The following is a 16,713-nucleotide window of genomic DNA, read 5'->3' on the forward strand; positions in this document are numbered from 1 at the left end:
ATGCATTTGTTGCCTCATTAGTCTTGAACTGTGGGAAGTTCTCCAATCCCCAGGCTGTTTGGTAACTCTGAAAGGCAGCCAAGGAGCTGCTTAGAGCTCAGGGCACCTTGAGAAGGGGCTGGGAACACCATTCTGAGTTAGTGGCATTCAGTGGCCAAGAGACATGAACAGTTTGTGGATTATTTCTTTATTCTGGCCAGGTTAATCTGAGTGACTAGTCCCTGTAAGTGTCAGGAATTTCCAAACTGGTCCTGCAGAAGAGGGTGGAGTTTTTTAGGCTCAGGTTTGGCAGCTACTCTGGCTCATGGCCTGAGGGGGGATGCATGTTTCAGTTGTTGCCTCCTGTAATGTACATTTACAGCTTTTCTTTTTACCCATTCCATTTTGACTTCCTCTTAAGCAGAGTTGCCTTGCCTTGTATGCAGCAGATCTTTTATAATATTTCCATTCTAGGGGGAACTATAAGCCATATATGACTGTAACTGAATTTAAGTGTTGCATTGGAATTGGAGCTTTAGATTCTTTTCTAAACCCTTGGCTTGAATTGCCAGTCTGGACAAAACCACCCATCTGTAAAATGTAGATATTTGTCTTCACCTGTGAAGCTCTGAGGGTTTTTATATATCCTGGAGTTTAGCATCCAAGTTAGAGTGAAAGGAGAGATAAAGGGATGCTAAATGTGATGGAGAAAGGAATGATCTTGGAGATACTGATGTGCAGTGTGAAGCAGTTGGATGCAAAAGTAGACATTCACAGAATGTTTTCCCTGTTAGCAGGGTTTAAATGGCTCTTCAAATTTAGAACAAGCTGCCATAAAAGTTTTTGATAGTGTGGGATTTATTTCTGCAAAGTGTAAAATAGGGTGAGTGATCATAAATATTTAAAGCAAACTTAAATGTGTCTACAAACAGAATTGTTATGTATATGTTTTATATATAATATTTAAACTTCACTACTTCTCTACTCTCCATAAAGATACACAGTTATTAACCCCTATTTTCACTTCTCTGTTTTTGTTCTTCCCTTTAGTAAATGTTCCACAGTTTTGCATAAATCAACAGCATACTAAAATTGTTCCTAGTGAGGTATTGGTCTGTGGTTTCTGAAATCAAAACTTCGTATTATTTGCATTACATGTAATACATTTGACATAAATTGAACATATTTGAGGTAAAATGTGTGTTAGTTTAAAAATGTATATCACAGAAACAGTTAGTGATAATAATATTGGAGCTAAAGCAATGAAAAATTCTCATTTTGAAGCATGGGTTGTTGTGAGGGTCTCAAGTGGGATGGCAGCTGGGTTGTGGCTGCTCACACAGGATTTAACCCCATCTGCTCACATACACCTTGAGAGCCTGGAGCAGATGGAGCAGTTAAACTGGGCTTTGCTCTGGGCCAGGGCCACAACTGCTGGCTTTGCAGAAAGGACCATCCTGACCCACCTGACAATGAGTAAATGCTGACTTGCTGCCAGTCCTTACCAGACTTGGAATGTTGCAGGAGGGAGTTTGGTGCCAAATACTTTATCTAACCACAACTGCTGAGTACAGAGACTACGAGTGCTACTGGTTTTAATTTTTTTTTCCCTCAAACTTGGTCATTTCTGCATACCTCATTTAATTTATACCATGGAAGACCACACTTCAACTTAAGAAAAGTCTGTGGGTTTTTTGTAGTAGTTTAAGTTGTACTTCTTTGCTCCACTGCTTTACAAACCGCTTTTTTACTGAGTGCCTCAAGGAGGCAGCTTTGAAGAATAGTGACAACCACCAGGAAGATCAAAATATCTGCTCTTTGCCATCCTCACACACACACACACCTTGCAGTGGGAAGAGCAGACAGATGACCTCTCAAATGGGTAGAAACTGGGGGATAAGGGAGGGGACAAGTTTGAATGAAATATCTTTTCTAAAATTGCTTGTGTTTAGAAGTTCTAAGACTCTTCATTTGTCAGAATTCCACATGAAACAGATACCAGCTGAGATACTGTGTTCATTTCTCACTGTGCTGTTGTGGAGAGAACAAATGCTCTGTTTCTGTTAACACTGAGGGTTCTGTCTGGGGGGAAATACAAAAATACATTTCCCAATGACATCGATTGTACTTTTTATGCTGTGCTTGAGATACTTTCAGAACAGAGCTCTGGCTTGTACAAAGGGAGGAGACCCAAAGGAGAGCTGTCTGCTTGATGCCTGGTCTAGTTTTTTTCCAGTCACTTCCCTGGGTCTATAAAAAGATATTCCTGGTCTCCAGAGCTTTGCTTCACATAGACTCTGAGAGTTACCTAATACTCCTTTCAGGAAGGAGTTGCTTCTAAAAGGGACACTTTTTGGATGGCTTGTCACTCCTGGATGGATTGGGTGCAGAAGAGAGAAACCTCCCTGTTTTCCCTGTAGCTGGTTCCCTCTAATGAGCTGCATTCTTGTGACAGAACTGCCTTTTTATTGCCATGTCACTGTCTCACATATTCTGCCTGTTAGTGATTTTCCAGAGGTGGCTTTGAGAGTTAGAACTTTATTTTAACACAAACAAACCGGGCGACTACATTGTGACATTCCCATACCACAAACACTGTTCCCTAGCAAGGGGATAGTGTTACCAAATTGTTTCAGCAGGAATTCTTGCTGAGGCCACTGGCGCCTTGTTGGGCCTGAATTCAAACAAACTGAGGGTTCAAAGGCATCCTAGAGGAATAGAGGAATATATTCCAACTGCAAGAGGGTGAGGTGATTTAAACGTGCTTGCTGGCTCTTTTTTTTTTTTTTTAAAAAAAAACTACATTTCTGCCATAGCAGGCAAATTCTTGTGGGGAAACACATTTTCAGCTGCATCTGAATGGATTCAGCTTTAGGATAAACCCAGAATGTTATGAAAACACCCTGAATATATTAAACAAAGGACTTTGAAGACATCAGAAATAGTGGGTGGGAAACAAGCAGATGCTGATGAGTGTTACCAATTTGCTGAAATAGGAGCTGTCCAAGATGAAGAGGGTAATGGCTGGGTTTGACAAAATGCCCGGGAGAGTTCTGAATCATTGCAGGAAGTCTTCTCTTCTTCCCCAGGGGAAAAAAAAAAAAAAATCTTTGCTGAGTAACGCATCTGGAAGCAATGAATCCCTTTCCAAAAAAAAGATCCTTCCCCCTCACCTGCTGTGTCCAGGGCTGTGTTTGTCCTGCACAGGCAGCTCCAGTTGGAGGATGTTACAGCCTCCTTTGTGCTTTGTGACTTGACTGAAAATTCCTCATTCCTCTGTGCCCCTGCTCCCTTTCCATGAAACCTCTTTGCCCTCCTCAGAGCCTTCCTGCTGCAAAGACCTGGGATCCCTAAAAGGCATGGTTGGTCAAAGCCTAAATAAATGAGGAACAGGATTTGTTTGGCTTTTAGAATGTCATTAATTCCTTTTCTGCTGGGCAGTTGTAGTATTAATCAAACAGCCCGTTTCTGAAAGGAGAACTTTGGCCATTGATTTTGGACCATGCAAGTACATGCCCAGAGAGGGGAAATCCAAGGAAGCTGGAAATATTTGATCACGCAGCCAGGGAATCTTTCAGGGTTATTCCCTGCATTGCTTTGCTCTTTGTGCACTGAATTGCTGCAGAGCCCAGGCCAGTCATGGTAGTATTTATTTTTCTTGTTCTCAGTCCTGTTGGAGAATTTACATAAACTTTGTAGTAAATGGCAACTGGAGAGTGACTGCTCCTGTTTATATTGGTTTAGTTAGAAAATTCTGTTGATAAAATTGTAGCCTGACCTCTGATGCTTGGTTAGGACATTTTCCAAAACAGTCAAGGATTGACCTGGAGATGATAAGGACATTATTAAAATTGTGCTTAGGAAATGCTGGGAATGGATACAGTCATCCTGCTGTGCTTCCAGACGTACAGTGAGGTTATTTGAGATCTTACATCATAAATAGGTGTTAAAATAAAGATATTCTCATTAGCAAAATGCTCTTCATTTTCAGAGCACCCTTGGAGGCAAAGCAGTTACGATACATTATGTGAACATGAGCTTGCTTCTTAGTTAAATGCTGTACCATCAAAAGGAAAATTACTATCTTGTCAAATTTATTTAAAATTACATCCCAAAGGGTGTGACTGCATCCTTGTAAAGCTTCAGGAATGAACTCTTATCTGGAGCACGTGTTCACTGCAGGGCCTGATGCAGAGGAGAGAATTCCTGCATCCTTTGATGCCATCCCTGCCATGGTAGATGTTGCTGTGGCCCTTGGCACTGAGCAGCCAGTTTTGGTTCTTTGCTGGGAGAGTGAGGGTGGGGAATCCATGGCAAGTGACCAAGAACAAGCCTCAGCACGCTGCCTTTTTTCCTTCTTCCCATCTTAGTTATGTCTTCAGCACCCTGGCAATACTCAGGAAATTGTTTCCAATTCCTGTCTTAGGAAAACAAGATCATACTCTTGATTTTTGGTAATTAAATCCCTCTGTGCTTGGAAGAATCACTTCTGATCCTCTTCACACTGAGAGTTCAGATCCAGTCAGAGAGATGAAAACCAAAAATGGAAAAATTTAGATTTCTCTTCTATCACTTCTGGAGAATCCTGGTTTACAGAAAGGTGATTTTTCTCATAAATACTTGCAGTAGCAGAGTGGTAGAGCTGGAAAGGAATGAGAGTGCCAGAATATACAGTGACTTAACTGAGGGCAGCAAGTGCATGAAATGAGATTATCTTATAGTGAAAGGATAATTCTGACAAAAGACATTAGGAAAGTTGAGTTGTCTGGAGCACATCCCATGCCTTTAAAGCTTACTGAACACCTGGGTTCCAAAAACCTGAAAATTATTTGAGGAATTTATGAATTAATTCCAGTTTCAAGCTGTTAAAAAGAATACACACACCAGCCCTAAATCTTCCAACATTCCTAATTCTTCCTGATGCTGGAAAATGAAGTGCATCTTGTGAAGAGATTAAAAAAAAAGTTGTCTTTCTGCAAAGCCACTGAACAAGCTGTGCCTGTACGTTGGGTCTGGTGCCCAAGTCAGGCGTGTGTAGGCAGTGCTGGGAACTTGGGCAACAGCTTGTGTTGCAACTTTTCACCTGCAGGTTTGGCTGATGGGAGCATGTTCAAAGTGAATGTTTCAGTGGAATTTCTGTGTCCTAATTCTGCTTTTTGGCTGGGCTCTTGGTATTCTTTGAATGCAGGCCAGAATGTTAATCCACACATATGCATACTTAGGTTTATTAATTGTGAAACTGTAAAATGTTGTCAGTGGCTGCTTTTGCAGGATTTTACCTTTTTATTTTAAAAAATGCTCTGCAATTTAAATGCTTAGTAGTAGATAATGAGACCAAATGTCCATCACCTCATCCTTAACTTCTTTCATAAAGAGAAGAGGGAGGAGAGCTGGTTTTGAAGAGATTCTTTTTCAGCTTGATACATGGTTTTTCACTGCTAATGAGTTTATCAAGTTGTTCCTCACTTTTGTCCAGGTCAAAAACCAAGATACTGAGTGCTCTCCATTTCTGGGTTCTGCTGCTGTCCTTGTATTTATCACTTTTGGCTACTTTGAGCTGGTGTTAATCTAAGTTTAAAACTGGTGCATTAATCCACGCTTCAGTGGAGTGGACAACTGACAAACCTTAAGGTGGTGTTATCAAGCCCTCTGATCTGGAATAAAAAGATTCATTAAGTGTAACAGATTTATTGATTTTTCTGGAGAGCAGCAGTGGACTATTAAGTTACATTAAAATGTTCTCATCCTTCCCATTCCAAACAAGCTTGAAATCTTGAGCAATCAAAGAATAAAAATACCTTTCTACTGTACATGTACTGGTAGGAAGTCCTTTGGTTGGATTGCTCGCTGTTTATTCTAACTTTTATTATAAAATTCTTGTTTGGGGAAAATCCTCTAAGGCAGCAACATTCATGCTGTGAGATTAGATGCCTGCTGACTTTATGGAGAGAAGAAAAGGATACTGTGTTTGGAATTAATGGTGTTGGGAGATTTTTCTGTCTCTGCTCTTTACATTGCCTGAAGGAACAGGAGTGAGAAGAAAAGGGAAAATATTTTAAGAAACACATGATAAGACCTTTTTGGAACAAAGGTGTGATGTAAGAACAGCTTGTGTTGTTCAGATCAAAGTATCCTGTGTCTGCTGAAACTGAGAGCAGATTCCTAGGGAGCACTGTCAGAATGGGGCCAGTGAGCCCTGATACTTTCACAGAATCCTTTCCGCTTCCAAGAAGGACTTCCTGAGCCAAAAGTGGTGTCTTTTGTCTTTAATATCCCTCAGTGGGCTTCTCTTCCATGAAGCTGTAGAGCAGCTCTTTGAACTCGCATAAGGGAGTCTGTGTTTTGCATTGTGGTACTTCTTTAGAACTTTGGCTCTGACTGTTGGGAAAAGTTGCCATCTTCCTGCTATTTTTGTATTTCAGGGTTTATGACAGAACTACAAAACCAGTGGCCCAGATTTGCTGCACAGTGCCAGCTAATTGCAATTGTTAGTATTTTCCTAAACAGAAAATAATGCCCACAGGTGTGCAGTATTCCTTATATTTGATTAGAGCCAGGCCCTGAATATGTTCTATTCAGTTTTTTTTGTTTTTTTTTTAAGTCGTATTTTAGTTTGTTTTCATTCTGCCTGAACTGTGGATTAACCTTGCTAAGACAGTTACTGGGGGCTCTTTTTGTTGCTTTCTGTGAGGCAGGGTGGCAGCTTGGTTTGCAGGATGAACAGTGGAGGAAGACAGAAGGGAAGTGGCAGGAACAGAGCAGGACCTCTCAGGCCAAGAGCAATGTCCAGACTGGTGGGATAAACCTGGATAAACCTGGCGTGGGGAGAGCCTGGGTCATGGCTGGTGTGTGCTTTGATCCTATTATTTTATTGTGATCAGACTACAACAGGATGCTACAAATTTTGATTTAGTTTCTGCTTAATCTCATAAAAATGCTGCCAGCAATTTTCAATATTGCACTGAGAGTGTTCCCAGCTTGGGGACCAGCTCTAAACAGTGCTGCAGTTACCTTGGAAATGTGTGTCAAGTCACTCAAACACTGCTTCAGTCCCTGGTGCCCTTTTCTAGTTCGTTGCTGCTCTCAGACATTTGCCACAGATAATTTCCTCTCTTTCCCTATCGTTACTATGGGGTCACTGAGGATAAAAAGAGCAAATACATCCAGAAGGAAAGCAGGGCTGGGACAGAGCTGGAACATCCTGAGTGCCCAGTCCAGAGCACGAGGCTGGGGCCCACTGACAGCAGTCATGAATCATGGAATGGTTTAGGCTGGAAAGGACCTTAAAGATCATCCAATTCCAATCCTCTGCCACAGGGACACCTTCCACCATCTCAGGGTGTCCAAGCCTTGTCCAACCTGGCCTTGGACACTTCCAGGAATCCAGGGCAGCCACAGCTTCACTGGGCACCCTGTGCCTCCCTACCCTCACAGGGGAGAATTCCTCCCAATATCCCCTCTAAGCCTGCCCTCTGGCAGTGGGAAGCCATTCCCCCTTTTCCTTGTAACCCATCTCTCTCCATCTTTCCTGTGGGCTCCATTCAGGTGCTGGAAGTCACCTGGACATCATCTTCCTGGCTGGTAGCAAAGCCCCAAGTTCACTCGCTCGTTCTCATTATTTATGCTGCCTTTCCTGACTTTGTTGCAGCTGAAGAAGAAGCAGGTCTATGTCGAGAAGGTGGAGAAGATGCAGCAGGCCTTGGTTCAGCTGCAGGCAGCGTGTGAGAAGAGGGAGCAGCTGGAGCACCGGCTGCGCACACGGCTGGAGAGGGAGCTGGAATCTCTGCGCATGCAGCAGGTACCCCTGCCCTGCTCAGCTCCTGGAGGGTTGCACCCTGCCCCACACAGAAGAGAAAGGCAGTGCATTTGTTATCTTGTACTGTTAAAAAACTTCTTTCTCACTAGTTGGATTCATTTATTTCCTGGCCCATTGTATTGCTTCTATCTGATTTAATTCTGTTTCAGCCAGAGAATTTAGATAAGGAGCAATAGGGGATCCATCCTGTGACAAGATGCACAAATAGCCTCGTAGCTACATGCTGCTTTACCTTTAAATACCATGGTTATATTATTTGAAATTATTTTTTTAAATCTTGTTCACTGTTTGGGATTTTATATAAAATTCATTAACAACTGGCCTGAAAAGAGGCCCTTCAGAAACCTTTTGAATTTTAGAAAAGCGCACAAGACTAAACTAGCAAAGCCAACTCTGTAAATGCAGTTGATGGAAATAGATGGGAGTTTCACATAGACTGTATTGCAATATTATTATGAGTCTTTTTCAGTGAAAAGAATGAATGAGAAGTAGATTGTGCAGATGTGTTAAGAATTGCATTTACATCAGCCTATATTAAATACAGATGAACTGTCAGGTGCCTGGATTTTACTGGAAATAGGATGCAGGCCTGTGTTCTAAATCCCATCTAGTTTCATGTTACTTTTATCCCCCAACTTCCATCTCTGCATAGAAATATATATTTAAATTTTGGGGTTTTGCATTGGTTTTAGTGGGAGTTATAGTAATTAGATAAACTTCTCTGTTATACTTTTGGAAGATCAGGTACTCTAAACCCCACAGTGTTTTACATTGAGCCTGAGTCAACACAAAAATTGTTTTCCTGTCATGGTTAAAAATTCTGAGCTCAACATAAAATAGTTAGTCTGTACAATTTCTATTCCTTTAAACCATTTATTTTATTTTTAAAGTCAAATGTCTTGCTAGTCCCACATGAGACTTCCACATAAAACTGCAGTTTTTAGTCATTGAGCTATTATCTGAGCAAACTTCCATGCTTCCTTACCTTGAAAGGGAATGTTGCCTGCCTTCCAAACCTTGCTTTGGAACTGAATTATTTCAGTCCTCAGCTACAAACTGATCATATTAATTTAGTAATCAAATGCTTTAAAAATATTTGGATGTATTTTTTTTTTTGAAGGGCTGATACTAGTCAGTGCCTTGCTGAACACTTGGGAGTCAGTCTGTGTTACACCAGGCATTATGGAAGGGCTGTGCACATCACTCCTGTATAGCACAGTCCAGCTCTGGGATGTATATGTGGGGCTTTGCACATGGATAAAAGAGGCCTTGGGAGGAATATTTTCCATCTCAGGTATCTTATTGTTAGCCTGCTCAACACAGCATAAAGCCACTGTATTTCCCTCCGGGGGCTTCTTGTGTCAAATCAGTGACAAAAAGCAAAGCTGCCAGCCCTGAGCCTTGCAGCTGCATCCTGAGACTTCTGTTTTTGTTTGGTTTGGTTTTTTCCTGCTGGGAATCAGCGTCAGGGCACATCCCAGGCTGCCAATGTGTCTGAGTACAACGCCACGGCACTCATGGAGCTCCTGCGTGAGAAGGAAGAGAGGATCCTTGCTCTGGAAGCTGACATGACCAAGTGGGAACAGAAATACCTGGAGGAAAGTGTGATGAGACAGTTTGCTTTGGATGCAGCTGCCACCGTGGCTGCTCAGAGGTAAATGGGGCTTTTCACAGTACTGGGATTATTTTCTTTTTCCAGTTGAATATCATAGTTCCAACCCAGGAATGTTGTCATGCCATCTTCCCACGATTGCTCACCCTGTGGTCTAAGCAGCTCCTCAGAACTCTTCAAGCAAGTGGAGCTTGGCTGCTCTTCCTGGGAGCTGTGCAATTGCCAGCAATTAGAAACATTTTTCCAGTGGAAGATTCCTCCACATGTAGGATCCATTTTCCAGACTAAAATTGTTCTGAGCCATTCCTAGAAGCTGTTGATTCAAAGGAGAAGAGGCTTGGGGTTTTTTTATTTTTAAAACAGGAATCAGTCCTTGCTGAAGTCATGTGAGATGGAGTGAGCTTGGTGATTCACATCATTCACCCTGAATGGCTTCCTTGTTCTCCAGTATGTTTTTTGCAAATTACTTTGTGGTATTGTCTAGTTACTAACCAGAAGCATCTACTAGGAAATTCTGCTCCAAACATTCTGCTGTGTATGGAAAGCACTTCTTGTGGGGGTGGGAAGGGTGTCTGAAATTTAGTAACAAGCTCCCATTCCAAGACAACTGTACAGAAACACTTCTTATGGCTGTAAATAGGCCAGAGTGCCTCAGCTGGTTGGTAAACAAGAGCTGTTACTGGAGTGCAACTCCTTAGCATTAGGCCTTGCTTACATGTAATTTCATTGCTCACTAGTTTATGGTTCTGGACAGCAGATTTTATTGTAGATTGTTTCATGAGCCAAATCCAGATAGGGATGTTATCACAACTGGCTTCCCAGCTTGTAAGATCACACTGGAATTACAGGGGTGAAGCTGCAGATCTGCTGTGTTAGCATTTAAAGACTTATCTTATCTTGCTCCAGAAGGAAGCTGTTATTTTGGGGTATTGATGCTTCTTGTGCACTGTTTTCCACCTCCCCAGAGATTCCCTAAAGGCTCCTCCTGCTGCTTGTGCTTAGAGGCCATGTTATATTTTCAGCGTGGGCTGATAAGTTGGGGCTGGTGTATTGTTTATTGTGGAGTGGGAGGGGATGTGCTAGGCCTGCTCAGGTTTCATTAAATGAACAAGAATGCTGTCCAGTCAGGAAAGAGCCTCTGGTTTTTCATTTCCATCTGAATTCCACTAATTCCAGTGGCAACCTCATCTACACTGTCCAGATTTCTTTTCCTTTTCTTTATCAGTGGAAACTGGCATCCCATGGGAAGCTGAGGTTGCAGGAAGGATGCTTTAGAGCCCAGGCAGGAACTGGGTCAGGTTAGGTTTCTTTGGTGCATGATCTTCTCACAGCCTTCCACATTCACAAGTAGAATGAAATACTCATTATTTGGTTAGTGGACTGACCAGCTATCACAGTGTTAACATTAGGCATCATATGGAATCAGTCTGAAACTCTTTTCACCTTGTTCCAGATTTTTTAGACCAAGCTGCTTAGGTTCACTTGAGAAACTTCCATGCCTCATTCCCTTTGATATTCACATCCCCTGTATGATACTGTTGGAAGGGGAAGGGGAAAAGCTTTTTATGTGAAGTTGAAGAAAAGTGCCTGGTGTTCCTTTCCTTTCCTTTTATCCTTGGATTTGCCTCCTTGGTCAGTTTAGAGTAGTGCAGTGACTCAGTTTAGGTGAGGTATTGGCCCGAGATGGGCACAAAGTTGCTGTTGTAATGATCTGCATATTTCTGTAATCCTTCTTCACTAGGAAACAAATGAAGTTAGGAATTGGATTTTTGGAAGACACTGAACCAGCTTAAACTCAAAAGAAAACAAAAAAAAAAAGTGGATATTCTTGTTTGTTCCTTTGGAGCAGTACTTTTGTGCTGCTGGGGGGGAAGCAGCAAACTTAGCAGGTCCTTCATCTGCTATCCTGCTTGTTCCCAGGGACACCACGGTGATCAGCCACTCGCCCAACCCCAGCTATGACACCTCACTGGAAGCTCGCATCCAGAAGGAGGAGGAGGAGATCCTGCTGGCCAACAGGAGATGTCTTGACATGGAGGGAAGGTAAAGGCTTCTCTGGGACAGGGATTTGAAATTAACTGCCTGGCTAGACGCCTCAGAACCAGAAATTCTTGTGTCTTCAGCAGCAGCAGCCATGTCAAATGCCAGACACTCATTTGGCCAAGGAAATACAAACACAGCAATCCAAAACCTGTCTTGATACTGAGGGCGAATGCAAAAAAGTCTTGTCTTAGATTTTTTGCATCTAGCTTGGTCTTCTTCTCTCTTCAGGGCATCTTGATTAGACCCCAGGCTCCAGCCACCTCTTAACAAGTTCACAGAGCTGTTTTCCCTGGGGTTAGGCCCAATGCAGACTCCCCAAAGTGTGTTAATTCTTTCTGTTGATCTCATGTCCTGCCCGTAACTCTCAGGTTTGTCTCAGAGCTCCTTCCATGGATGTTTAGAGCAGTTTCCAGTAGCCAGGGGTGGGTGGGTGTATCACACTCTCTCACATGACCTGCTCTATGGGCCAGAGAGCAGCCAGTGCCCAGGACAATCTCCTGGCATCCTCCTTCTGCCTCTCCAATTGCCTAAGGGAGCCCTAGTCACAGCCATGGGGACACTGAGGCCTCAGTCCAGTGAGATGGGAGACACTTACACTTGTCCTTTTTCCTTCCCCCAAAGGATTAAGACCCTGCACGCTCAGATCATCGAGAAGGATGCCATGATCAAAGTCCTGCAGCAGCGCTCCCGCAAGGAGCCTGGCAAGACAGAGCAGCTCTCCTCCATGAGACCTGCCAAGTCCCTCATGTCCATTTCCAACGCTGGCTCAGGCTTGCTGTCCCACTCCTCAACGCTGAGCAGCACCCCCATCCTGGAGGAAAAGAGGGAGGACAAGAGCTGGAAGGGCAGCCTGGGTAATTTCCAAATACCAGTGGCAGTTCTGATACATGAGCCACTGCTTGGAGGGGAGGCAGGAGCAGCAGAGGATGTGTTGGACAGATAGAGCAGCTGGCCTGGCCTGCAGTAAGGCTGGCTGCAAGATGGAACACATTTGAAATAGCTGCTTGTTTTAATCACTTCTGGGAAATAGTGACTTCTGATACTCAGGCTCTGCCATTAAATATGTAAGCCTTCATTCCCAATTTGCCACCTGACTTTAGGGATGTCTGAGATACACTTTTCAGGCTTCCCAAGAACTTGCTTTCAGCTGGGTGTTACAGCTGGCTGAAGGTGTAAAGTCTCCTTGAACTGGAGCAGAGATTTTAATCAGGATTTCTTTCCTGTAGTTTTGGGCCTGCACCAACATGACTCCTGTCTGGAATGGCTCAACAGCATTGTTCTGAGAAACGGAGTTGTAACAAAGCAAATCCCAGATGATTTTTTTTTTCCCTGGGAGAAGTCAGGCCCAAAACCGAGTAAAAACCCCTGAAATGTAAATGAGGACCTGTTGCAGGTGGTTCCAGAGTATGCAGCTTAGTGCCCACCTGCAAGCAGCAATGTGGGGACGCTGCTATTCCTCAGCTACTTCAGCACCCAGGAGTGGAAGGTGCTGTGGAAAGGTAAATTTGTGCTGCCTCTTGAGGGAGGGAGCACTTTTCCAGGTCCTGGAGCAATCAGTGCAGAGTGGTACAAAGCTGACAGCAGTTAGTTTTGTGACTGTGACATTTCCTTCCCTTTCCCCACCCAGGTGTTCTGCTGGGAACAGAATATCGCTCCGAATCCATCCCCTCCACCCCCTCTCCTGTCCTCCCCTCCACTCCATTGCTGTCAGCCCACTCCAAGACAGGCAGCAGAGACTGCAGCACCCAGACAGACCGGGGCAGTGAGCAGAGCAAAGCTGCTCCTTCCCCTGCAGCTCCCACCCCAGCACGACTCCCCAGCACCAACCTGACCTTCAGTGCAGAGAAAACAGGTAACAGAGCTCAGCCCCAGTCCCAGGGGGAATCCTGCCACCCACTCACCACCTGTGGGGCAGCCTTGATGTCCCTTTCTCCCTCCAGGCAAACCGGGGTTAGTTTTTGTGAGGACAAGTTGATTTCAGGGACAAGTGTGGTGGTGTTTGAGTGGTCTCAAACGCTCTGAAGGAAGTAAAAAAAAAACCCCTGAAGAGTGGTAGCATAAGCGTGGGTACACTGGGCAGGGAGGTACAGCAGTATTTGAGAACTGAGAACAGGGAGATGCAAATCCCTGGGCAGTCTCTGAGTCAGTGTCTGCTCTGAAGTAAGTTGTGAGTAGGATGTGGGGTTTAAACATATGAAAATAATCTGTTCAAACTGGCCATTGTATTGAGTGGGCATCCAAAGCCAGGTGGACTCAGAGAGGGGGAGGGAGAAGAAGGAGAGGGAACTATCACAATAAAGCTGTCTTGGTACCATCCCAGTCACAGGACCAGCTTCAGCCTTGGAGATCCAGTTGACAGTGACTGTCCCAGGAGCTGAATTTGCTTCCCACAGAGCTCCCAGCTGGCAAGAGCTGCTCATTTTCCAGCCCACTCTGCCAAATCAATGCAGATTACACAACCTTGCCTCTTCTCCTTACAGACACATTACAATGCTGCTGTTCTTTAAGGCAGAGAGTGTTTGGCTGGGCTCTGCCTCCTGCCCATGCTGTGCTGTTTAATGGGTATCAAGGGAGAACAGGTCTGGTGGTGAAAATCTACCCTGACTGCATTGGTTTAAATGCAGTCACTCCAGTTTTATGTGGATTTGTCTATCAGTGGGAGGTACCCAAAGGGAATTTGGTAAAATAGCTTTATTTGTCTGGCTGCATACGTGGGAATTGAATTTTTAAAAACTAAATAACTATTAGCTGTCTTTGGCCAATGCTACAAGATGACTTAAAGTGTTAATGTCATATTTCTAACCTCACTGAAGTTACACCTTTAATTGTCTGTCTCTTGTTTTTCCTCATCACATAGATGGGCCACTCTTCCACTCCAGCACTCTTGAAAGAAAAGCCCCTGTTCAGACTGTGGGGCAGGACCTCCCAGATGGAGAGATGGTAGAATACCTCATCTGAAAAGCTGTGCCAGGATCTGAGCTGGGATAACAGTAGCAAGAAATTTTTAAAAGACGTTTTTATTGGGGAAAAAAAATGTAGTACCTGAGTAATAAAAGAACACTCAGCTGTTTGCTCTTGTATATTGTGTCTCAAAAGTTTGGACAGGTTAATTTATAATTTGTTCTAAATTATAAAAAACCCGTAACACTTGTTCTTTGAAAGTTTGCCCCTTTATTTTTCAAGTACTGAATCTGGTAACATCTGGAAAAAAAAAACCCTAGACCTTAGGTGCACTACATCTGGTGTTTCATTTCAGTGTTTTTAAAGTCTCTTAAGCAGAAGTACCTGCTCTCACAGGTGCTGGTTACATGTCTAGCTTGAATGTAGTAAAGTGAGCTGAATGGCCTTAAAATGATCAGAACCAGGGACATGGTTGTGAGCATCACTTAATGGTTTTAGAATACAGGTGTTCTGGGAAGCTTTTATAAACCTGAGCTGTGATCAGGGGGGATTTCCCTTCCACTTCCTCTTTCCTCTCAGTGTAAGAACTCAGAAGAGGTATTTCATGTTCATAGGCTGAAAAGATTTCCATTTTCAGTGTGGTAACATTTCTTTTTTTTACTTCCCAAATTTCTTTCTTAATTATTTAGATATTAAAACAAGCTACTCCGGTGATTAATGTCGCATTTCATATTTGTAGTTCCTTTTGCAATATTTGCCACACTTTCGTACTTAAATACTTTTTCATTAATTTGTACAGTGGATAGTAAATAATATATTGCATTCATGTTTTGCATAAATTAATAAGGAGAATTTACAGGCCCAGCCCTGATCTGTTAGATCAGATTTTTGACATGGTAATTCCATTGGCTTTAGTGAAACTACTTCAAATTTACCATAGCTCAAGTGGGAAGCCCTGTTGTTTTTCAGATTTAACAACTTATTCTACCTACTGCATCTGTGGAGATGTTTCTCTGTAGCAGACTTTTCTATATTTCAAATGCCCTTCAACTTTGTATGTCCCTCCTTTCTGGAGAGACTAGGTTCTTTTTCACGTAGCAAAGCCTCAGAGGTAGAGCTTTCAAGAGAAGCTCCATGCAAAGGGTTAGATGGCAGATTCTCTCCTTTCAAAATACTTCTTTAATTCATCTGAGTGGAGAGAGCAGCTTAAAGAAAGTCCCAGAGGCATTACAGAAGAAAGTTATGTGTTTAAGTCATGAGATTCACTTCCAGATTTTTGGGAACTAGCACAGATGCAGCAGTGCTTTGGTTACAGAAACTATGAGGAGGTATTAAGACCAATAGAAGTACATGAGTATTTTTTTGTTACTGTCTTTGCATTTTATTAAAACACTTCAATATTAAAAACTGTAAAAACCTTTTTTTTTTATTTGAATATTAAAAGATTTCATTAGCCAGTGATCACACACTAGGAACCTGGCTAGCTTCAGCTTTCTGTGCAGCATTAGAGTAGCAAAATTTTCATTTCAGATTGTTTCACCCCAGAAATAAGGAAATCCAGCAATTAATTATCACAGAGTTAGTGAATGTCTCTAATTCCTGTTTGACACTACAGCTGTGCTGTTCAAATGAAATGGCCTTACCAGACCAACAGGAATCACAGGAGCTCCACAGTGGGAAGGGAGAGGAGGTGCCTAAAGGTCAGCCCTGAGCTTTCCTTCTGATAATAATCTCTTAAAACCAAGGAACACACTTCCCATCATTTCTAGCAGATTTGCTGCTGGTTAGGGATCTTCAGGCCATATTCCCAGTGCTGCAGAGGTGGCAAAGGGGGAGGTGGGAGATGCACTGGCCAGGCACAAAGCCCTTCCATCAGCCAGCTCCAGGCACTGCACTGCAGGGCTTTGCCTGGGGGACAGAGGGACAGTGGGACAATATCTTTCCAAACAGCTTCAGACCTCCCTTCCCTCTGAACCATTCCCCACCCTTTTCTAGGCACACTGTCCACTGCCACTTCATTCTCGTCCCTGAGAATGTCTTGCATTTATTTCTCTTGGCTTAATTCCATTCCACTTCATGAAGTAATGCCCACCCTGGATGATCTGATTTCTCTTCCTCCTCCACAGTTATTGAAAATGCACATTTTCTCATGAGCTCAAGGTGTCCATCTTTTTGCCATTTCAGCATAAATATCTATATTATATTTTGTGGGTTTGGCTTAAAATTAACAACAAGGGAAATCAAACATCATTGAATGTCTGTGTGAGAGCGGGGGAGAGATGTTTGAATGCTTTTCCTTTAGAGTCAGGAATATTTATATTCCATCTTTACAAATACTTTTCAGCATCTGGAAAGAAGTTTT

At 43.0% G+C, this 16,713-nt stretch overlaps 1 protein-coding gene across 1 annotated transcript in view; it reads left to right on the forward strand.

Annotated features, from left to right (window-relative positions):
• The window catches only part of AMOT (angiomotin), a 29,644-nt gene extending 15,236 nt beyond the window's left edge, over window positions 1-14,408 (forward strand). Inside the window, exons 6-11 of the mRNA XM_062502808.1 lie at window positions 7,628-7,777; window positions 9,259-9,449; window positions 11,328-11,450; window positions 12,072-12,304; window positions 13,078-13,302; window positions 14,308-14,408. Of these exons, the coding sequence (XP_062358792.1) occupies window positions 7,628-7,777; window positions 9,259-9,449; window positions 11,328-11,450; window positions 12,072-12,304; window positions 13,078-13,302; window positions 14,308-14,408 (1,023 nt within the window). The remainder of the gene's footprint in view (window positions 1-7,627; window positions 7,778-9,258; window positions 9,450-11,327; window positions 11,451-12,071; window positions 12,305-13,077; window positions 13,303-14,307) is intronic.
• The last annotated feature ends 2,305 nt before the right edge of the window (window positions 14,409-16,713 follow it).

Source organism: Cinclus cinclus, chromosome 15 (assembly GCF_963662255.1).
Source record: "Cinclus cinclus chromosome 15, bCinCin1.1, whole genome shotgun sequence".
NCBI lineage: Eukaryota > Metazoa > Chordata > Aves > Passeriformes > Cinclidae > Cinclus > Cinclus cinclus.